The sequence below is a fragment of the Melanerpes formicivorus genome, unplaced genomic scaffold (genome assembly GCF_026170545.1).
Source record: "Melanerpes formicivorus ecotype bairdi unplaced genomic scaffold, bMelFor1.0.p_v2 SCAF_3, whole genome shotgun sequence".
Lineage (NCBI taxonomy): Eukaryota > Metazoa > Chordata > Aves > Piciformes > Picidae > Melanerpes > Melanerpes formicivorus.
In genome coordinates, this window is record NW_027142355.1 from 30,889,943 (window position 1) to 30,913,438 (window position 23,496).

At 38.4% G+C, this 23,496-nt stretch overlaps 1 protein-coding gene across 7 annotated transcripts in view; it reads left to right on the top strand.

Annotated features, from left to right (window-relative positions):
* The window catches only part of DOCK4 (dedicator of cytokinesis 4), a 257,655-nt gene that overhangs the window by 207,831 nt on the left and 26,328 nt on the right, over window positions 1-23,496 (top strand). For 5 of the 7 annotated variants that reach the window (XM_068169979.1, XM_068169983.1, XM_068169990.1 and 2 more), the window contains exons 32-42: window positions 611-696; window positions 6,152-6,178; window positions 6,341-6,436; window positions 8,854-8,914; window positions 13,928-14,021; window positions 15,127-15,275; window positions 16,299-16,385; window positions 18,496-18,600; window positions 20,988-21,129; window positions 21,683-21,849; window positions 23,170-23,256. In XM_068169979.1, the coding sequence (XP_068026080.1) occupies window positions 611-696; window positions 6,152-6,178; window positions 6,341-6,436; window positions 8,854-8,914; window positions 13,928-14,021; window positions 15,127-15,275; window positions 16,299-16,385; window positions 18,496-18,600; window positions 20,988-21,129; window positions 21,683-21,849; window positions 23,170-23,256 (1,101 nt within the window). The remainder of the gene's footprint in view (window positions 1-610; window positions 697-6,151; window positions 6,179-6,340; window positions 6,437-8,853; window positions 8,915-13,927; window positions 14,022-15,126; window positions 15,276-16,298; window positions 16,386-18,495; window positions 18,601-20,987; window positions 21,130-21,682; window positions 21,850-23,169; window positions 23,257-23,496) is intronic. The other 2 variants (XM_068169986.1, XM_068169992.1) reach the window with 1 other exon arrangement.

Sequence of the window (23,496 nt, forward strand, 5' to 3'; positions counted from 1 at the left end):
ATGTGCTGTAAATTTCATTGATAACTAATACATAAATACAGCACACTGGATTTCTAGCCAAATACACTGGCAGGTGAGGAAGGTTGGGAAAGTAAGCCTGAGCCCCCAAGTGTTCTTATACAATAGTACAGACATTTATAAAAAATAAATTATAAAGAGTGAGATGCAGGTCAAAAACTATGATATTTTTTATTGAAGTCTAAGAAAATGGCTTATGCTTACAGCCCTGCAGTGAGAATTCAGGCAATTTATTTGGGCTGTGTGCTTTTTGTCTGACTCCATAAATAGATAGCTGCCTTAGCAGCAGCAAATGCTACTCAGCCTGTAGTTTTAAAGTCACGTTGCTCAATTTAAATTAGCTCCCTCCCTCAAAAAGAAAAAAAAAAATAGAAAAAGCCCACCAAAAAAAGGAAACCCACAAACCTTGGGAAAAACAGCTTCAAAGCTTCAAAGAGATGAGGTGACTTATCAGATTTACATGATTAACCAGTAATTCTAAGATGTGCATTTAGCAAAGTCCTTCACATAGAAACAGATCCTCCCTCAGTTTTCTTGTATCTCACTAAAGGTAAAGAGAAAAAGCTTTTTACACCACACTTATATGCTGCAGGTAGAAGCAAAACTGATTGACAAATTGGACAGCCTCATGTCGGAAGGTAAAGGTGATGAAACATACCGAGAGCTCTTCAACAGTATGTGAGTATTATGTTTATCTTCTGCTAATTCCTTGACTTTGGTTGGTTGTATCGGGTGCTAATGTCAATGTAGAGAAGTAATGCTTAAAACAGTTGTGGATATCTCTCTTTCTTTCTTTCTTTTTTTGTTGTTGTTGGGATGATTTTGGATTTTTTTTTCTGAAAATCTGAGGAAGAAAACATTTTATGGTGTTGCATGGCACCTGTAAATTTTGGCTGTACTTCTTGCATACAGCTAGAGTCGGGCAAGGATAAATCTGTTATATCCCAGAACGTTCTTTTTCTCTACCTACTAATTTTAAAATCAGAAAAGCAAGAAATGCTTCACAGTTGCATGGGCAAAGCTCAGATGGAACATTTTGAAAACAAGTCACGGGGATTTAACAAAAAGCTATTTAATAAGCAATTTTCTATTGCTAGAAACTTGTACTCGTCTGTGTGATGTTACTTGTTGATTTCTGATTTGATGTAAACATTTTTATTCTGGTAGGATTATTCTTACTAGTCTTAATAATAATGCTGAAGTTCCTAAGGCTTCTCCATAAGTTATCCTGCTGACCAAAATAAATGATTGCCACAGAGTCCAGGTATAAAATAACTCAACTCCTGTCTCTGTTGTTTTTCAGAACTCAAATTCATTTAAGTGAAAGATTTCACTTATTTCTGGTGTATTTAGTATATATATATTATTTCTCTTCAGGATTCCAAGCTCTTTATGCTCAGTACTATTAAACACATGATCCTTTTATGTTTATATGGCTTCTTAACCATTGCTATTTCTTTAACAGATGTACTTCTGTTGTCTTTGCTTAAATAACAGCATTCAGATCTCAGTGTCTGTGAATAGTAAATATATAATAATCTGCACTTGTACTGGTTTAAGAAAATGAGTTCCTAAATATTTATCATTTACAGCTGCAAAAGTGGATAGGGAGATTAGGCAGAATATTCTGGAAATTAATAAATAATGGAAAACAACAGTATGCTAAAGCAGAACTTTCTTGTAAGTAGTCATGGAATTCTTCATAATCTGGGTAAAGAGAATATAAGGTTAGATGATTTCAGTATTCTAGTAATACAGTATTTACAGTTCAAAATTAAGTCTTATGACTTAAAGAAAAAACCCTAATTATAAAATGAAGTCTAAATGCCTTCTCGTGTACAAAACCCATCAGAATGTCTGTCACCAAAGTAACTTCAAATTCTGTAAGAAAGCATATTTGTATGAAATGTTCTGCACTTTTTTAAAGTGTTTTTTTTTAGTTAGATTTAAACTGTAAGGGATGTTCAACAAGATACAGTGAAAAATAATGAGAATCTTTTAGAGATCTGAATGCTGAAGACATAGTCATTTAAATTGCAAAATGTCTCACAGCATCAGTGTACTTGTTGTTTCTGTTCTGGTATAACAGAAGGTAAAACTAAAGGCTTTAGAAAATTTCAGAGTAACTGCTCAAGTTCACTTATTTATCATCAGCTTTCTCTATCCAAGTTTGATTTCACTCCATACATTAACACCTCTTAATGAAATGGAGGCTGACATAGTGTTACAGGGCATGTGATGGAATGTGATTAAAATTAGATGGATGTGAATGCAAGGGGTCAGTTAGTCTGAGATGTCTGCATGTTTTGGGGCTTTTTTGTTGTTGTCTTTTAAAAAAAATATATTTCTTCAAGGGTTATTAAACCTTAACAATATTAGGGTGTTTTTAGACAGTGCAAGAGAGCAGACTTGTTCAGACTGAAGTGACAAAGGTGTTATGTACCCAAGGACTGTGGAACAGTAAGGCAGTTTTGAAGCAAGCAGTGGTTTTGTAGTCTTTAATGAAAGCAAATGCTACAATATTACTTGATCTTTCTGAGGATTCAACAGGGTTAGTTTTGATAGGTTGAGTTAGGATCCAATGGGGTGCTTGCAGCTGCTTTGGATGCAATCTAGCATCTGCAGTGGGCGTCACACTTTCAGGTTTTGTTATGTTTTTTGTTTGGCTGAAAAGGAAAATAATTTAAATCTATCAGCTACCACATTATTTGTCCTTCCCCCCCCCCCCCCCCCCCCCAAGACAATGGCTGCATCTTTCCTTTGAACATCATCTGTTTTCAAGGACAAAGTTATAAGCATCTCTGGATACATCTAAAATATTCTGTGCTTAGAATTTACTCCTTATAATGGAGTTGTCATTATCAAATGAAAAAACAGTGAAAATGGGGGAAAGATGAAGGCTGTTTGTTTTGAATCAGTGACTTGAATATGACCACTCAGTGATGAGCTCCTGCTGTCATTGGAAGAGCTGTAAACAATGGACTAGTGAACATTTTGCTATCATGAGTTACTAAGTGTGGTAATTGCTGCTCAGTGGAATGAAAGGTGTCCTGATCTACACTTACACTGTAACACAGCAATTTAATTCCTGTCTTAATTACCACAGGGAAAAGAATTATTTCAGTTTATGTGGCAGTTTAGGCTGGCTCCCTCCTGTTTCTGCCACATCAGTTGCACCTCCGGTGTCCCAAGTGTCCAGCCCAGTAGGTGGACACAGGAAACAGCATATTTCATACCCATACTATCCTGCACCCTATAAATCCATCTTCAAAGTCATTCTCTTTCTTCCCTCTCTGCCCCGTGGGAGATGCTCCCTATCAGGTAATGCTGGGGGAGTTATCTCAAGGCCTTTCAGGCCTGGCTAGGCCTAATGCCAGGAGGAGAAGGGGGAACAGTCTCTGACCTGGCCAGCCTGAGACTACCCTAGCAGTAGCAGGGGGAAGAGCGAGCCCTGGGGGTTTTGGGTTTACCCTCAGGTGGGGAGATGGGAAGTGTTGGGGACCTTTGGGTGTCCTGGAAGGGACTCTATGCTTTGGGGTATCTTTGTCATGAGCTTCTGTAAAACACTTATGCTTTTCAATTTAAACTTTCCATCACTTCTGCAATCCATTTATGTGAGTGTCGTTCTTTTGCCCCTCTCAGGATCTGCCTGGTCTCAAATCAGGACAGTTTATTAAACAGTTGGTGGTTAGAACAGAATCCTTGGAAAACAAGGGATATGTTCAAGTAGCTCTTTTGTTCTGAGTTTGATGGATGCTGACAGTTTATTACTTCTGTAGCTCTCTTCCAGTTTGGCCAAACATGCCATTCCAGGTTTGGAGGTTAGATAACTACATTGTTGAAGCACAAAATGTGGGCTGGTGAGCTCCTGACAAAGAGGCTTTGAAAAAATTGGAGGTTACTTTCGAGAAGAGAAGGCATTCAATACCGAGTTCTGCCAGTTTCTGGGCCATTCCTCTAGCCATGAAGCTATTACATAAAGTGGTGACTGCTACCTGTCCCATACTGTCTTAGACCCATCTGAGGGAACCTCTGGTTATCGTCAGGTCCCTGGAGGATTTTGTACTCCAAAATAGACATCTAGATGTTAGATGCCTGTGAGTTAGTGTTCTGAACAAGTGCAATTTGGGCATAAAAAATCAACTTGCTACATTATTGAGCTAGCCTGAATATGGTTGTAAGACTTGCTTTCATCCCTGGAGGCCTATGGTCCTTTGTGTCCCCACTAAATTATCTTATTCTTGTGAACCCAAGTTAAAAAACAAAACAAATGCCACAATTGTTTGTAATGAGCCTAGATGTTAGGCTATAGTGGTATGTAATCCAGTAGGCAAAAGGGTTTTCATTGTTTTTTTTGAGTTATCTCCAGCAGTGCTTTGTAGAACATCTTGGCTATAAGAAATAGGAATTTAAGTGTATCTTGATATACCCATGAGGAAGCTGAGGGATATATTTGAGCAACTCTTTCATTCTGAGTGTGTGTTCTGTGCACTGAATGAAGATGTATGTGGAAAGGGGGAGGCATGCATCAGAATGGAAGTCATAAGATAGTTCAACTGTCGACACTAGTGTCAGTTTGAATAAGTACTTGAGTGTATCTACACAACCCCTTTGTAAAAATGGTAGATTTATAATAATATGGCAATGAATTTATAGAGAACATGCATATGTTGAATGCAGATGAAAACCATCTGTTTTATAAGAGAAGTCAGACTTCAACCCTTTTCCTACAGTAACTATAGGTAATTACGTTGATGAATTTAGGTTGAAACGTTCCTGTTTAACAGGGTTGAAAGGCAATAGAAAGGAAGAATTCTGTGTGATCATCAGTGCTTAATAATGTAACAGACTCTGCTGTTATTTCTTCCTGGACAAAATAAAACTTGTATTGAAACAAACATAAGGGATTTAAAAGCAAATTAGAGTTAGCCTGTATATTCTATACGGAAAGCAGAGATGTCAGATTTGTGTTTCAGCCTTTTCTGGCTTTGTTGTCTATCTCTGCTAGAAATGACAGGAAACCCATCTCTGAATGTGAAGGAAAGAGATCTGATTGCCTTCTAAGACCATGGGAGTCTAAGATTGATCTAAGTGTGCAGAACGAAAATCAATGTTTCCTCCTTGCTTCCAGCAGAGCACAGCTTCATTTAGGTTGAATTAGTCTGGAGAATTGCATGTATGCAAGGAGCTGAGCAGAGCTGGAGTACAGCTAGGGCAGTTGGCATGTAGGAGTTATTGGGCACTGTTGCGTGTTTGGTGAAATTTGAATGTAGGAGTTCTATGGGACTAAGCATGCTCGGTATAGATGAAGGTCAGTAGAGCTGACAGCTTGCCCGCTGCAGACAGAAGGCTTGGAAATGCTATTAACAACTCCATAAAAAGCTCTAAGTATATGGGTGTGGCAATTTTCAGTCTTCTAGGTTAACTGTACCAGGGTATTTTCAGGGAGACTGCTGCAACATTTTCATGCATATGTCATACATCTGAGGTCCTGAGCCAAAGCATAAAGCAGCTCTGTAAATAAATGTTTGCTTGTTCATCCTCTGAGAGGAAATACAGGAAATTCATGCCCAAATGATTAATATTTGATAAAACTAAGCAGTGAAAATCAGAGGCCAGTAATGGAATAATTATATAATTATGCTGATAGCTCCACTTACACCATTTTGAAATCTTTTCACTTCAGTGTGTACTCTGCTTTTACATTAGTGTAAGAACTCAACACAACAGTTTTTAAGGAATGATTTTATGATAATTTAAGATACTAGAATTTTACATGTGCATGATAGCATACTCTCAGAAGGAACTGTTAAGTGAAGGAGACTCATTAAAATCCCTTTCCCAGTATTAAATTCTATGTGTATGGGAATATTAGAGAGGAGAAAGAATCTTTAAGAAAGTTGAGGTCCCATTGAAAAGATACATCGAGTCAATAAATGCTCTTTACTGGGTAGATTTTTTTTAACTCACCATTTTCTGATGCATCAGCAGGAAATGAATATATAAAATTTATGTAAGAGTTCTGTTAAGTCTTTGGGATATTAATATATTCTGAAAATTAGATATTTGATGTATTTTAACGTGATGCAGCTAATATAAAAATCATTTGTTTTGTCAATGCTTCCTGGACTAGAATTCCACTTTTTGGTCCTTACCCTAGGTAAGACATTGTTTGCAAATTGTGTTTCTTGGGAGGGTGGTTGTAAAAGGAAATCTATCGAAGATGTTGCTAAGGTATTAAGGTACTGGTGAAAGCAGAGTGGTTGTCATAGTGACAGTTAAAAATAAACGTTGACATTGTTCTGGCTTCTTTTTCTTTCAGTCTACTGAAGAAAATTGAGCGGGAAACATGGAGGGAAAGTGGCGTTTCATTAATTGCCACTGTGACTCGCCTCATGGAGAGGTTACTGGACTACAGGTGAGTCATTATCACAATTTATCAGTAGGGTTGTCATTTTCAAAATATTAGGAGGCAAGCATGGTCATCCTGCACAAAGGTTGACCGCACACGGGCACATCAACTGTACATGCTCAAAATCTCTGACAGCAGCTGCTTAGTCAACAGGTAAATGAAACAAGCAAGCTGAAAACCAAACAAGTATCCTTCTCATGTTGTGAAAATCCAGTGGCATGCACGATGCATGAGTTTCCTGCCAAGGAATAAAGGAACTTCTGGCAGGAGGTTAGTGACTCAAGTCTGTCTGAAAACACAGAGCTCAATACTAATCACCTGACAGTTGTTTTACAGAATATGTAAAATCCTTATTACTATGTCAGTCATGCTTAGTTGTAGTGTCAGCTGGCATAGTAAGTATGTATACAAAGACATGATCTCTAGGTAAGGAGCTCCCATCTAACAAAGGAGAGAGAAAAGAGAAACTCCTTTCAGGAGTGGGAATGATTCTCTCAGTCAGTTGTGAAGCCCATGTGGAAACTTCATATTTCAGCTTAGTCCTTAGTGCCACCAGTTGTAGCACTTTCCAGAGCTGAAGTGCTAGGTTTTTAACCTAATTCCATAGGGACACATGGTGAGACCTAATATTCCATTTTGCTGTCATTACTGATAGTTTGAAAGGAATGATATTTCATCAACAGAGACCAAATTAGTGTCTAGAAGCCTGGCAGTGCTATTCCTTTTCAGGATTTACCTCCAGAATGTAACGACCCAGATTCCCAAGCCAGCCCTGGGCAGCAGGAAAGGTCATGCTAAGATTCAAAAAAATTCCCTTAGAGTAATTAAATTAAAGCAAACCAATGCCAAACAGCTGATGAGTTTGGTTTATTTGAGACAGTGAAAACTCTCAGTAATGGACTGAAGCAAAGGGAAAATGTGAAGAAAAGGGTAAGGAAAAGGGAGAGTTATGAAGTAAGAGAAAAAGCTCTCACCACCCCTTGGATCCAGCAAGGATTATCACATGACTAGTCCAAGTTCTTGATGATGGGTGTACGTTCTGGCAAGGTCTTCTGTGGTAGGTGCAACATGTGGAGCCTAAAAGTTGTAGTCCTGTTACACCCTTTTGACAGGGGGGCATCTCTCCAAGTCACAAAGAGAGGTATGCACAAAGGGCTGCCACTGGGCTTTCAGTGGTGCTGTTGCGGTGGTTTTAAAGAGGGAATTCTTTCCTCCACATAAATTAGCTGTTTTCAGTGTCAAGATATCTGTCTAGCCAGAAGCTCTCTTCCACAGCTATTAAAGAAGGCCACCACCCTGTCTATTCAAGACCAGGTATTGTCACACCTTGTTTGAGACTAAACTCATTGAAAGGCTATCAGCCCTGCCCTGCCACCTTCCTTGTTTTGAGACAATAGAGGATTGAGCTATCACATAGGGCTCTCAATCTTTCAGAACAATTGTGTATTTGGGAGGATCATTTATCTCACGTATACAAGAATGTTTTGAAGTTATGCTACTTTTCTTCTAGTGACTGCATGGTGATGTCTGCCTGTTATTTTGTTTTACTCCAGAATAATCATACTGATTACTTTTCCCTCCGTGACAATCAAACTCCTCAAGGTCCATTTTAACTTTTGACTGGGGCTCATATCTGTTGCTTCCTCAAACAATAAATTATACTGGTTATAACAGTGCCTCTAAGGAAAACTTGGTGGATCTTGGAGCATTTCACAGAGGAGATCAGTGCCAATCTCTTTTTTCCAGAGCAGGAGCTAATGCTGTAATTCCATGACCACTTTATATGTACACTGTCCCTGAAGAAAGCAAACATCCCTGCTCATTTCTGCATTCATATCACACTCTTCCTTGTGTAAACTAAAGTGTTCATTCTGCACTGTGGTGATCTCACAGATGTGAGCTAAAACTAACCCAGCCAAAGGTGCTGCCTAACCTCTGTCTTCTGAGATTTGTGCAAGCAGCAGTGCAGAAATGGGAATGAGCTCCAGAGAGCAGGAGGGGAGCAGGACTGGCTCTTCTGGCAGCCATGGTGGCTTCTTCTAGCATAATTTGAGCAAAAGTTCCAAAAAACCCAAATGATCTTCAGCAGTCACCTGGCAAATCAGCGACTAGCTTTTTAAAATAATAATAATAATAATAATAATAATAATAATAATAATAATAATAATAATAATAATAATAATAATAATAATAATAAATAATAAATAATAAATAATAATGATAATACTTTCTTGATGGTTGAGTTACTCCATATCCTAGGAGGGGAGGCATGAAATTCCTTAAATGCTGGGGTCACCCAAATCCGTTTGGGCTGCATCGTTTCAGTCAGCTTGCCAAGCCAAATAATGTCTGTTTTCTGAAGTGTATTTCACTCTGTCAGGATAAACATAATTCCTTTTAACTTTCATTACTTTTTGTTTTAGGGACTGCATGAAAATGGGTGAAGTGGATGGCAAAAAGATTGGCTGCACTGTTAGCCTTTTGGTTTGTATAATAACTTTCCATTTTGTATTTCTGTTGAGCATTTCCTAGTACAGAGATACGCATTTGAATAGGAAGTACTTTGCTTTATGATGCAGTTTGAGTGGAAATTGACAGAATAATACCATATTTAGGATCACTGCTTTTTTTTATTATTATTTATTTTAGGGTTTTTTTTGTATTCAGAGTGAAATTGATACACTGGGAAGTTAGTCTTCCTTTGCATTTTATAGTTGGGCTCAGAGACTCTTCCTACGGGATAACTTTCAAAAGCACTTTATAAGTTTAATTGGTTTGAGTTCACAGAAAAAAAACAAGCATTTCCTCTTTCCCCAAACCCAGGCAAAAATTATGCCATTTCCCCTGTTTCCTTTCTTTCCCAATGAGTCATGCAAGTTGGTTCTCATGACACCTAATATCAGATATCTTTGGAGAACTGCGGGCTATCTATTATATCCCCAATAGATGAGCCAGAAATGCTGCTCAAGACCACCTGTTATCATTACAACACATGAACAAGTCCAATGCATAGTATGAAAAAGATTTCATTTTTATGCAAGAAGATGCATTTTGGTTCTAGGCCAGTTTCCACTGACAAGTTTGTTGACTTCCATTAACCTTGGAAAATTTCCATGTTCGTGGTGAATGTTTTTGAAAGCTATATTTTTAGCTAAGGGGTAAAAAACAGAATAAGCTGACTTGTAGTTCTTGTTTTCTGACGTCAGTGAAACAATTTGGTATCATTTCTAAGTAGCAGTTAAACATGAGAATAAAGGATTTCTTCAGTAGGAAAATAGTGCTCTCTAAATGGGGATGATGTTTACTGTGTAGCTGTAGAGCAGCTGGCTTTCTGTCAAAATATCTGGCATGATCTGAATTCTTTAAAGCACCTGGATTATTTTCATCCTATCACTAAGGAGTTTTAAAACTTGTGATTATTAGCAAATCATCCAAGACTTACACAAAAAGAAAATTCAAATATTTAAAACTCCCAAAACACTACTATAGTTTTTAATGGGATTTTCAATGACTTGTACAGGCTAAGTTGGATTTCAGAGAAATTTTAATACTATTTGCACACCACCACAACAACAACTGCTACATTTTGAAAAGGAAATTTCAATTTATGAAGTAGCAGACAAATTGTAAGACATTTATGTGCCCACATGATGGAAGAACCAGTTGTCATCACAAAAGATGTTTCAGGCAACAAGTATCACAGTATCACAGTATAACTAAGGTTGGAAGAGACCTCGAGGATCATCGAGTCCAACCTATCACCACAGACCTCATGACTAGACCATGGCACCAAGTGCCACGTCCAATCTCCTCTTGAACACCTCCAGGGATGGTGACTCCACCACCTCCCTGGGCAGCCCATTCCAATGACGAATGACTCGCTCGGTGAAGAACTTTCTCCTCACCTCGAGTCTAAACCTCCCCTGGCACAGCTTGAGACTGTGTCCCCTTGTTCTGGTGCTGGTTGCCTGGGAGAAGAGACCAACCCCTTCCTGGCTACAACCACCTTTCAGGTAGTTGTAGAGAGCAATGAGGTCACCCCTGAGCCTCTTCTTCTCCAGGCTAAACAATCCCAGCTCCCTCAGCCTCTCTCCATAGGTCTTGTGCTCAAGGCCTCTCCCCAGCCTTGTTGCCCTTCTCTGGACACGTTCAAGTGTTTCGATGTCCTTCTTAAACTGAGGGGCCCAGAACTGGACACAGTACTCAAGGTGCAGCCTAACCAATGCAGAGTACAGGGGCACAATGAGTTCCCTGCTCCTGCTGGCCACACTATTCCTAATGCAGTCCAGGATGCTATTGGCCTTCTTGGCCACCTGGGCACACTGCTGGCTCATGTTTAGGTGGCTGTCAATCAGTACCCCCAGGTCCCTCTCTGTTTGGCAGCTCTCCAGCCACTCTGACCCCAGCCTGTAGCTCTGCATGGGATTGCTGTGGCCAAAGCGCAGCACCCGGCACTTGGACTTGTTAAATACCATCCCATTGGATTCTGCCCATCTGTCCAGTCTGTTGAGGTCCCTCTGCAAGTAAGTAGAGGAACGTACACTCTTAAAATTATTTGAAGTCCAGAAGGGAAAGCAGTATTTCATTTTTCACCACTACTTTGAAGGTATTTTGGCTTCCAAACATAAGAGGAGTGGCTCTTGGAAAAGAGAATGTGTGCCTTGTTTCACCATAGTTGTATGCTGTTCCTCCAGAAAATAGAATTGTCCAAGTTAACCAAGTTATCAAATTAGCTGGAATTACCCCACAACATGAAAAATGTAGAAAGGATATGCAGCAGCAGCAATAACTTAAGGAAAGGAGAATGTAGGAACTTTTTTCCTACTCCACCCTCTGGATCATCTGCAGTAGATTTCACATTAGTAATGCTTGTTCAGAAAAGCCGATTTAAGAGGTATCTAGTGGAGTTAGTTCCGTATGCATAAGAATCACCTAACTGCAATTTGAAAGTTTAATTTCTAATGACAGAACTCTGTCATCACAGAGCTGTACAAAAGCATTGACAGTATATTGAATAACTTCTGGTAACTCACTAAAGAGTTTTTCTAAGGCATCTTTTTGTCCTCGTTTCAGTTTGCTATTTAATTGGTATTTCAGCTTCTACTAATTTAAAATTATATATTCATTTTAGAAAGAGGACATTTTCCTGTAGTGCTCTGCACTGGCATATGCCATTTAAGTAGAACATGTTCACACTGCCTGTTTAAATGTTGTTTTCAAGATGGTTTTTCTTAGGAAAAAAAGTCTGTTCATTAGGGAGGTTTACTTTTTACTTCATGTGCCCTTTTGAAGACTGTTCTATGTTTTATCTTCAACTAGTTTGTTGGAAAATCATGCAACATCTTTATTAGCATGATGTATTTCCTGAACTGTGACTGGGTTAACTTGCTGTGGTCTGCCTTGTAGACCGACTGGATATTGTCAGACCTGAGCTTCAGAGAAGAACCAGCTGATTTGTGTAGTTTAGATTTGTGACAAGTGGTTAGGGTTAAGAGTCAAAAAGTCTACTACTGCCATTTAGTACTTTATTTTGTCTTAATCTTTATGCTGCATTACTGTGGTAGGTTGGAAGGGTAAGGCCAAGAAGCCTCCTCCCTTCCCCCTTGTAAAGTAAAGGGAAAGAAAATTGAAGGGAAAGGAAAACAAAAACTCACAGCTGAATTAGCAAAGCAGTGGAGCTGTATATTTACAAAGCAATGTAGGATATGCAGGGGAATATATACAAATTTACAATATTTACAATATATACAAAGATATACAATAAAGTAACACAGAAATGAGAGTTCCCCCCCCCCTTGCTGAGGGGGTTCCCCACCTCCGCTCTCCCTCTCTCTCCCCCTATTCCCCAGAGTAGGTTAGAAAAGAGAGAGAAAGAGAAAAAAAAGTTAGAAGCATTTTGTGTTAACTGGAAAGGAGTTAATACAGGCCTTTATCAGTTTCAAGGCCGAAGCCTTGGCAGAAAGCCCAGGAGCTGCAGCTGCTGCCCCACGGAGAAGCGGAAGCAAGACTGATAGAAAAGTGCTGGAATGCCCAGTTCACTCCCAGTTCAGAAGGTGCTTCCTCCCACTTTACCAATGAAATTAGTTTAGATTCTTCTTTCGTTTACCAACATCCGTCCACCATATTCCCTTTCTTAAAGGCACAGCCCCAACCGGTGACAATGACTCACAATTCTATATATTAGATTATGCTTTTTTTTCCAGAGAGATAAATATGAGCATAAATCCAGCTATTTTGTCATTTTCTAAATAGAAGCATCTGTTTCTGATCCACACCTTCTGGGAGGAAAAGAAGTCTTTGAATTATAGAGGCAGATGGTGGCCTAAAGCAGGGATGTCATTACAGAGCTATTGATATATAATATTTTCTGAAGGCAGTTCAAAAAATACATTTGCTATAAAGTTTATGTTTTTGTAGTGTTCCTCCCACCTTTCGCTTTGGTAATAACTCAGTTTAGGAAACAGTGACACAGAATAAGACTACTGTAAAATAGGGGAAAAGTTTTGACCACTAGCTTTGAGTTCAAAATAGTGATTTGAATGACATAGCATAAACTGTTAATTGCTAATAAGGACCAATGATCGATTATTCTACCCTCTGAATTTTTATGGACAAAGAGATTATCCTGAATGATAACTATGGCTAGCAGGATGACTCTGGCTGCATGTCTGCAGTGAGTATGCCAGTACTTTTGAAGAATGCTATAGGGTTGTGCTTCTCTCCCTATAACTTTTTCATACTTTCAAATAAACAATGAATGTTTTGAACTAAGGGTTTTGATACTGAGTTCTATGTTTTATCCATGTAACAACAAATAGCAGTTATATATCTAGAAACCTTTAGCCACTTCTCAGAATTTTCTCCTGGGTATCACATTAGAGTCCAACTTTGTGTATTTCAATCATGCAATATTTATGTATCAGTCACTAGTTCCCAGCACCAGTTAAGGCTGAAGAAATCATATATTTCATTTAGTATTATGTTGTTTACAATACTGGATAGTTCTTCATAAAGCTACCAAAGGCCTTCTGGCATTTTGCTATGACAGAATGAAGAGTAGAGATACCATACAGTAGATACTTCATTTAAAATATGAGTACAAAAGAGTGCTGTCAGTATTTTAAAACTGAGATACAGCTTTCAGCAAGGTGTTAAATGGCCTAAGTAAGGATATATGGGTGCAATTTTTGGATGGATTGTATTTATAAAGAACTGTTTGATTTCAGTTCTATCAGGTTCTTTCTGCAACTGTCTATGAGAATTTAAGAAAGGAAAAAAAAAAACAACCAAACACTCAGGAGTGTGATGCTTGTCTACTGAAAACTTACCTTTCTGTTTACTATATTTCTTACTGCAGTTCTATGTAATGACTTAGTACACAGGAAATTTGCAAATGGATGCATGTATTTCTAGAGCATTATGTTTGAAGTCTTTTGTTTTCACTATCATTTATTTATTGTCTACTATATTTCATTACAAAATCCAATTTTATTGCAGAATTTTTACAAGACTGAACTGAACAAGGAAGAGATGTATATTCGTTATATTCATAAGCTCTATGACCTACATCTGAAAGCACAAAATTTCACAGGTAATTGAGTACAAACTAGAAAAAGATACTTAGGACTGGTCTCCATGACTTGCAGTCTTCTGCAAACCTGTAAGCAGTATCCTCAGTGCAGAACCTACTGGCCCAGATAATAGCTGAGTTTCCTTGCCTTCTGAATCGGTCTCTCAAAATACGACTTTTTTTCAGGCACACAACTCTACTGTTTTACTGTGCCATGTTGAATGACTGCTATTGATTCCTCATGCAGGCCACAAGGCCAACGGCATCCTGGCCTACATCAGGAATAGTGTGGCCAGCTGGAGCAGGGAGGTCATTCTGCCCCTGTACTCAGCACTGGTTAGGCCACACCTTGAGTCCTGTGTACAGTTCTGGGCCCCTCGGTTTAGGCAAGATGTTGACTTGCTGGAACGTGTCCAGAGAAGGGCAACAAAGCTGGTGAGAGGTCTGGAGCACAAGCCCTGTGAGGAGAGGCTGGAGGGAGCTGGGGTTGCTTAGCCTGGAAAAGAGGAGGCTCAGGGGAGACCTTATTGCTCTCTACAACTCCCTGAAGAGAGGTTGTAGCCAGGTGAGGGCTGGTCTCTTCTCCCAGGCAGCCAGCACCAGAACAAGAGGAAACAGTCTCAAGCTGTGCCAAGGGAGGTTTAGGCTGGATGTTAGGAAGAAATTCCTTACAGAAAGAGTGATTGGCCATTGGAATGGGAGGGAGGTGATGGTGTCACCATCTCTGGAGGTGTTTAAGAAGAGACTGGATGGGGTGCTTGGTGCCACAGTTTAGTTGATTAGATGCTGTTGGGTGATAGGTTGAACTTGATGATCTCGAAGGTCTTTTCCAACCGGGTTAATTCAATTATATTCTATTCTACACTCTCAGTAAATGTGTGATATAGCCAAGAAGAGTGAAGTTTAGAGGGGTTTTATGAGTCCATTTGGTACTATATGAGCCTATATATGCTTTTTTTATAATGGTGCTGGTTAGATGTTTAGTGGTGTGGTATTTCTACACATGAATGATGAAAACAGAGACCCTAAAACCCGTAACAAGCATAGCACCTCGTTTGTGTGTACTTTATTTGACAGTTTTATTTGTTTGGTGTTCATAAATGCCATGCTGTAATTTGTCTTATAGAGGCTGCCTACACACTCCTGCTGTATGATGAGCTGTTGGAGTGGTCTGATCGGCCACTGAGAGAATTTCTCAACTATCCCATGCAAACAGAGTGGCAACGTAAAGAGTGTCTCCATCTGACCATCATTCAAAATTTTGACAGGGGAAAGGTAAAACAGCTTTACTTTACTGAGTTGATCTGGAAAGGGTAGTTTATTCATTTTAGGACGTTACTTCAGGGGTTGCAATCTTTTCTCACATAGAGATGGAAATGTTTGTCATTGTCTGACTAAGCAGTTACTGACACTGAATGTTTCTTTTAATCCCATGTTTGTATCCTAGAAATTCCATACTTGTGTGTGAGAATAATTGCACTTGTGTTGCAATTCACATTATCATTGTCAAGGCACTTTATAATAAATGGTATCATTTCTCCCCATTTTAAAAATGGTGAAAATGAGCCACTAAGTTGGTCACTTAGTGACTAACTGAGGTAAAAGATTCAAGGGTCTCCGTTACAAGGTCTGTGTTTACACCTAGATCATCTAACTGTCTCTTAGAATAGCAATTGCAGAGTCTCTAAAAAGGAATGGGTTTGGGGGGGGTCATAGATTATAGTCATCACTGGGAATACTTAATTTCAATGAAGCAAGAGCAATTACCCCATAGTCTAAATTTTTTATATGCACTTTGCTTATCTTGCAGATAAACAAATTTTGTGTAACTAGCATAATATCCATGTGAACCTAGTAAATGTAATCAAGCTGATGTCAATCAGGTGTTTAGGGTTTTTTTAATTCTTTAATCAGCATATGGAGTTCAACTTATACAGTGCCAAAAAACATATTTTCCAATCTACAAACATTAAGGAAGTGAATAATGCAGTTCTACAAAGTAAAAATCGTATTGCTGTGCTGAATCAAACTCCTATGTAGAATCAAGAGATGTCTGTCACTCTAGCAATGATTTACGTCCTGTGCAAGTGATAGCCGTGTAAGAATCATATGTCTCTAAATGTATTTTTGATCTTTCAAAAAAGTAATCAGTATTACTCAGCAGCTATCAGTACATCTAGTGGACAGTATGTTCAACTGTTTTCAGGTACTGGAAATAGGAATTAGTATAGAAAGGACAGACCACCAATTGTCAAACAGTTGCTTTGAAATTACTGAACATCTTTAACTTGATTGCAGTGTTGGGAAAATGGCATTATCTTATGCAGGAAAATTGCAGAACAATATGAGAGCTACTATGACTACAGAAACCTCAGCAAGATGAGGGTATGTACCTACAGAGATCCAAAAGCTTTTTAGTTTGGGTTATAAAACATGACTTATAAATTTGAATTTCCCATGGAGTGGGCCTTAATTTGGTTTGCAAGCTTTATTTCTTAACTTGTGGCTTACTATTTCTTTTCCCTACAGTAAGGAACATGAGTTTCTTCAGAAAACAGGAAAACAAATTATTTTGCAGTGTTTGTACATGTACAGCATCCTTTTTGTGCACATATTTATGCAGAAAAATTATATTACTAATTCAGTTTAATTGGTTTCCAGTGGTTTACCCAGGGAATGTGCTCTGTGCAGTCCTTTGCTAGTAGCAGCAGCATATCTTTGCAGTTGTAATTGTGAGCAAACAGCTTGCAACAAGCAACACACATACTTGCAGTTATTTTTTTTTTCATTTACTGATTTAAAGTGTTATCTGTTTAATATCATATAGCTAATATGAATCTTTCCTGGCACATTCTTCCTGCTTTCTTATTTTTCTCAGAGCTCTGAGCATTGTTTCTTTCTTCATTTTTTTCTGGTACTGTATTTTAAAGATTATTCAGACTTCCTTTTTCTTGTTCTGATGAATTCAATTTCATATTACAGCTGCCTTTATAAAATTTCTGTATGTTTAGGATGCTTGCTGCTGGGATTGACTGAAATATGCTTAATCCAGATCTGATTAATGGCATTATGCAAAATTCTCAACACAGAGCTATGAGCCAGTACTCCCTGTGATCAGCTTATTCCATATAAATTTAGATACCCCAGTGGCAGAATCCTACAAATGAAAGCAAATTTGACTATCATAATGTGAATAAAATAATGGGTTTATGCATGTTTGATTAATTGTACTTAACGTATTTTGTACTCCCATTGGGAAATACCCTTCTCCTGTATCTGTGTCCCCTATGTTAATCCAAAGATGGAGATGCAGGCATTTTTCATAGAAATATGACTAGGCAGCTATTTATTTCATGTACATATTGAGTAGCTGTCTGCATTACCAAAAATAGAGCTAATACTGGAGATTTTTTTCGCAGTATTAGAAACTGAAGAATAGAGAATACTTTGCTGAAGTTTCATCAGGAGAAGAGGACTTTGATATTAAGATCACTTCGTGTTGGTGTTTTGAGTGAAATAAATGGGAGGATGCATTGAACAAAAATTATGTTAATTGCTATAGTGAGATTTTTCAAGGAACTCACATTTGAAGCTTAAATCATTGGACACAACTCTTTTTAATATGGAAATTGGACTTTGCTGACTAAACTGACCACATTTCTTCCGTGTGTCGGCTGATTAGCGGATTACTGGGTCCAATGTTTCAAACTGCATTTCTATTACTTCCATTTTTAATTAAAAATCTATGCATGTTGTCATAAATCTAACATTTTATCCCTTTAATGTGGGCACTTCATATTAAAAAAAAATAATAATAAAAAATGGAAACATTCACAGTATCACAGTATCACTTAGGTTGGAAGAGACCTCGAGGATCATCAAGTCCAACCTATCAACACAGACCCCATAACTAGACCATGGCACCAAGTGCCATGTCCAATCTCTTCTTGAATGCCTCCAGGGTCAATGACTCAACCACCTCCCTGGGCAACCCGTTCCAATGATGAATGACTCGCTCGGTGAAGAACTTCCTCCTCACCTCGAGTCTAAACCTCCCCTGGCGCAGCCTGAGACTGTGTCCCCTTGTTCTGGTGCTGGTTGCCTGGGAGAAGAGGCCAACCCCTTCCTGGCTACAACCACCTTTCAGGTAGTTGTAGAGGGCAATGAGGTCACCCCTGAGCCTCCTCTTCTCCAGGCTAAGCAATCCCAGCTCTCTCAGCCTCTCCTCATAGGGCTTGTGTTCAAGGCCTCTCCCCAGCCTTGTTGCCCTTCTCTGGACACGTTCAAGTGTTTCAATGTCCTTCAGGTGATTAGGAGGTATAATTATTTAATCTGATGCATCCCAAGTCTTGAGTGTCCTTACTGTTGCTCAGAGGTGCACTGCAACACCGGCGCTCCAGAGCAGCGTGCTGAAGGACGCTGCCTCTTGTGATGGTTTAAGGCAAAAAACAGGTTTTCAAAAAGACTAATTGCATTTCTTATCAATCTCACCCAGATGATGGAAGCATCTTTGTATGATAAAATTATGGATCAGCAGCGTTTGGAACCAGAATTTTTCAGAGTTGGATTCTATGGGAAGAAGTTCCCATTCTTCTTGAGAGTAAGTGAATAGAATGGAGTAATTCTTGAATTAATGCCATCGTTCATAGTCACATTCTCTGTGCAAGCATTTGACTGTACCATTTACAAGTTCTTATGCTTTAAGGCACAAGGAATTCTCTGTGGTAATAAATGAAATATGTTCATTTTTAAAATTAAGAAAAGGTCCTTTCTCCTGGGAATAAATGCTAGGCTGCCAGAGTCACAAATAAACTTAATATTCATGTCGAGGTTGGAAACTATGCACCTATACTATTCCAGAGACCAGCATCGTGTTTTCCTGGTAGTTTGTTCTCTATCCTGTTCTATTCCTGCTTGTGGCTGCAGTTGTCATAAGGAGCTTCCCTTGGCAGCAGGACACTCAGTGATTTATATTCCCAAATTGAATTTTTGGAAAAAAAAAAATTACTTAGAAATTCAACATGCTGATTTTCATTGATTATCAATGTACTAAAGCTGACAGGGTACATAAAGTTTCTCTTGAACATTAATCTTGGATTCTGAAGTCACTGAAGTGGCCTTGAAAATGTTAGCTGTGTTTACAGTGTTCCCCTCTTCCACAGTCTGCAGTGGTTTAGCTTCATTGACTGTCAGAATATCCGTCTTATGCATGGAGTCACTGCAGTCATAATCCAAGTTCCTCTTCCTTTGGTAACTCAGATAAGGAACCTTCTCTCAACAGTGTAGGCCTAAAAAGCTTCATTTTTAGTTTGCTTTTGTGGTGGGGAAAATGACCAATTTGAAATGGCAAATATCATATGAAACTCTTCCCTTTAAAAGCAGTGCACAAAAAGAATCTGATGATTATACAAGTTTTTTGGTGCTATGTAGTAGTCATCTGAATATAACATTGGCACAAACCAAATTGAAAATGTCATTTAGAAGGAATTTTATGTTTAGATTACTGAAAATATGTCAACTGATGAAGTAAAAGTAGTGGGAAAAGTTGTGCAGTACTATCAGACCTGTAAGTCTTTCACTACTTATGCATCTGCCCAGGAAGTATTCATGCATTTTGCAAGTTGAAAGCACATAGTGCAGATTCAGGCTTGCAACCTCAGATCTTACTACATTTCATTTAGTTCTTTTATGGCAGATGCCAAAGTAGTTTGTAACTCTTTAAAACAGTCTGGCCATGCTTACTGTAGAAAGAGTAAAGAACACAGCTTCTGAATAAAGTTTTTGCATTTTAATTTGCAGTTGCACAATGACTCTATTTCAGATGATTTCTTGTAGCAGTGCCTCAGAATTCAATGCTTCCTGTCTCTTTTCAGGATACTTTAAGGACAACAACAGTTTCTGTCTAAATAGTATCATAGTATCATTCAGGGTTGGAAGTTCCAACCCCCCTGCCATGGGCAGGGACACCCCACACCAGATCAGGCTGGCCAGAGCCTCATCCAGCCTGCTCTTAAACACCTCCAGGGACGGGGCCTCGACCACCTCCCTGGACAACCCATTCCAGGGTTTCACCACTCTCATGGTGAAGAACCTCCTCCTCACATCCAGCCTGAATCTCCCCACCTCCAGCTTCATTCCATTCCCCCTAGTCCTATCACTACCTGAGATGCTGAGAAGTCCTTCCCCAGCCTTCCTGTAGGCCCCCTTCAGATACTGGAAGGCCACAATTAGGTCACCTTGGAGCCTTCTCTTCTGCAGATCTTTGGTACCACTACAGTCATTGACCAGTTCCAACAGGTCCTCCAATAGGCATCTCATGTTTAGTGTAGGGTATATGTTATACCTGCATTCATGTTGCACAATCTCAGGAAAATAATGGTGCATCTTCACAGTGGGCATCCAGCTAAAAGAAACTGTGTTTGAGCCAGGCATATTCTTCTACTTCCTGTTGCAAAAATGACAGAATTTTAATTTACCAGCTGATAATTGATAAACATTTAGAGGACAAGTTGTGCTGAATGCATTCTGCCATTGTCTAATGCATTGTTTTTCTTAAGAGTTGTATAACTTCAAAGCAAAGTTTCCTTGTTCCTCATGGAAAAGACTTTCAGCCCATTTCATTGTCTTAACCATCTGTTGTGTCACACTTTTTTGGTATATATTTTATGCATTCTTATATGTTATGTTAGTTATATACTTTAATCCAATAAGAACTATTTCTCCCTTCAGATTTTTGTTAAAGCTTTAAGTATAGCGATTTGATTTTTCCAGACTGTTGAATAAAACCTACTTCATATGGTAAAATTTCCCTCTTCTAAGTTGTTTTTTCTAGAATTCTTATTTTCACTTTTGTTTATTTTTTTTTTTTTCCTTCTTAAAAATTACCTAGGAAGCCTATATTTAAGAGTTTGTATTTGGATCTAATGGTACTTACTTCTTATATAACTTACTCCTGTGATTGACTTTTTTTTCTCTTGTTCCGCTTAGAATAAGGAATTTGTTTGCCGAGGACATGACTATGAAAGACTGGAGGCCTTCCAGCAGCGAATGTTGAATGAGTTCCCACATGCCATTGCTATGCAACATGCTAATCAGCCAGATGAGACCATCTTTCAGGCAGAAGCACAGTGTATCCACATAATCATAAACTCATACACCGCAGTTATGTCTTTCATGCTTTAAAGAAATGTAGGTACACCTATAGCAAATTTCAATCACAATGTGCCTCCACTGAAATAAGTGGTAGGTGAGAATTCCCCTGCAATTTGTCCTCAGTGCTCTATTATGTTTGGAATTTTTTGAACATAATTTAGTAGAACTATCACCACTGTGATAATGGTTTATCAGTTCAAGTTACAGCACTTCAAGTTCTTACAATACATAATGTTAGCATGGCGTGAGGCATTGAGCTTAAGAACGTATTTAATTAAATGCCTTTCTCCATGTACTGTTCCATGCAAGTAGCTCTATTTCAAAAATAAGTATGACATTTTTAACAGAACAGTACAAAGAAATCCCAGGCCCTCAAAAAAATCTCTCTAGTTCCTTTCCCCAGCTATTAATAGTCTAGAAGCATTTAATAATAGACACTTCCAAAAGCATTTTTCTTCTGTCATGCTTCAGGAATCAGTATGCTTTCCCAATTTGAATGAAGTGGGATAACCTTAACTCCTTACGGATAGATTTGCAGATCTATGCCGTGACACCAATTCCTGAAAACCAGGAAGTCCTGCAGAGAGATGGCATTCCTGACAACATCAAGAGCTTTTACAAAGTAAATCACATCTGGCGATTCCGATATGACAGGCCGTTTCACAAAGGAACCAAGGACAAGGAAAATGAATTCAAGGTGAAGTGCTGTGCCCTTTCCAGAGCTACTGTACCTATGGATTTATTTGGAACATCAATGATAGTTGTCTTATGGAAATATTGTCTACATTTGTGTTATTGCACCACATGTAGTATAGTAAATTCTCTAGAGGAGACGGTAGCTCAGGTTTGACTATTTCACTTATTATTTTAATGTAAATAATACCAAAAAATGTATGGGAGATGGGAAGGTCTTTTTGTATTTGGGAATAAGAGAGGAAAAAAGTATTCTTTTTCTTTTTTTCCTTTGGTATAAGTGATATATACAAGACAGAACTAGAGAGAGGAGAGCAGCCTCCAGAGATGTTCATAAAGCAGATGGGATAATATTAAGTAGGTAATTTGGGGTATGGATAGGTTTGCCAAAAGTTATGCCTCCCTAGAGTAAGGGAGAGTAATTTTTGATTAAACTGCAGTGTGATGTTCTGCTCGTGTGATATCAAGGCTAAAAACTACCTCTGAACTCTGCGATTGACTCAAGAAGTCACAGTTCCTTCCCTAATATGTAAATGATTTCTGTTCCTCTTAACAAAAAAAAGTCACACTGAAAATTCATCTTACACTCTTTGGTTTAATTTTAATTCTGACCCACTAGAAACACATCCTGGATCATAATGCATTCTAGTATTCAGACACACAAAGTGAATTATCCCATAACAATTTCATTCTAGAATGAATGAAAGAACAAAGAAAGAAGTGTAAGTGCAATAAATTAGCTAAGCTAAGTAACTATTTTCTTCAAATTAAAGCATAGGAATTCATTGCACAGCTTGCATATACTTTTTGTAAGCATTAAACTATGTTTTGATTTGTTATTTTACAAAGCCTTTGCATAAACTGTTTACCAGTAGTACATTGAGTATCCCATCAACCATGCACTCTGAATTCTCAAAGAGGACTTCACAGAGGAGAGCTGGTTATGCTGTGTCATGTCTTAAGTTGTTCTGCCTCTGGACTCTCCCTCTTCTTACATGTTATATTGGAAAGGAAATACTAAAATGCCAATTTAGTTGCAGGTAACTTTTGGAGATTAGGGGATAACATATAATATAGAATAATAACATGTTTAAGAGTGAATAATCAGGATAAGTAACTGCTTAGTAGTAGGTCCTGGAAATTAAGGAGAAAAGCAAATGTCCTAGGCTTCTGGGATAGATGTTTCAGTCGAAATTTGGATGCTAATACTCTTTTTCTTTTTTAGTATACTTTTACTTCTGAAGGTATTCATAAAGAAAGCTGCGAATAATGAAGAAAAACACAGGGGCAAATTATGGAAATAAATGGGTTTTGTGTATTGTAGAGTCTATGGGTGGAGAGGACCACACTGATCTTGGTGCAGAGTTTACCTGGAATATCTCGTTGGTTTGAAGTGGAAAAACGTGAAGTGGTGAGTATGAGACATGGCACTATATATCATGGGTGGTTTGTTTTCTTAATCATATGATGAGCTACTTCAAGACTTTGTCTAGTGTTTTTGAGCAAGCTTTAAAACTGGCTACCCAAAATGATTTACAAAATATTTTGGCTTGTCTGGTTTTGCTTATTTTGAGAAGTGTCACTCTTGTGATTCATTTAAAGAGTTGATGAGAAACCAAGTTGAGAACAGTAATGGGAAGCCAAAAGCAAC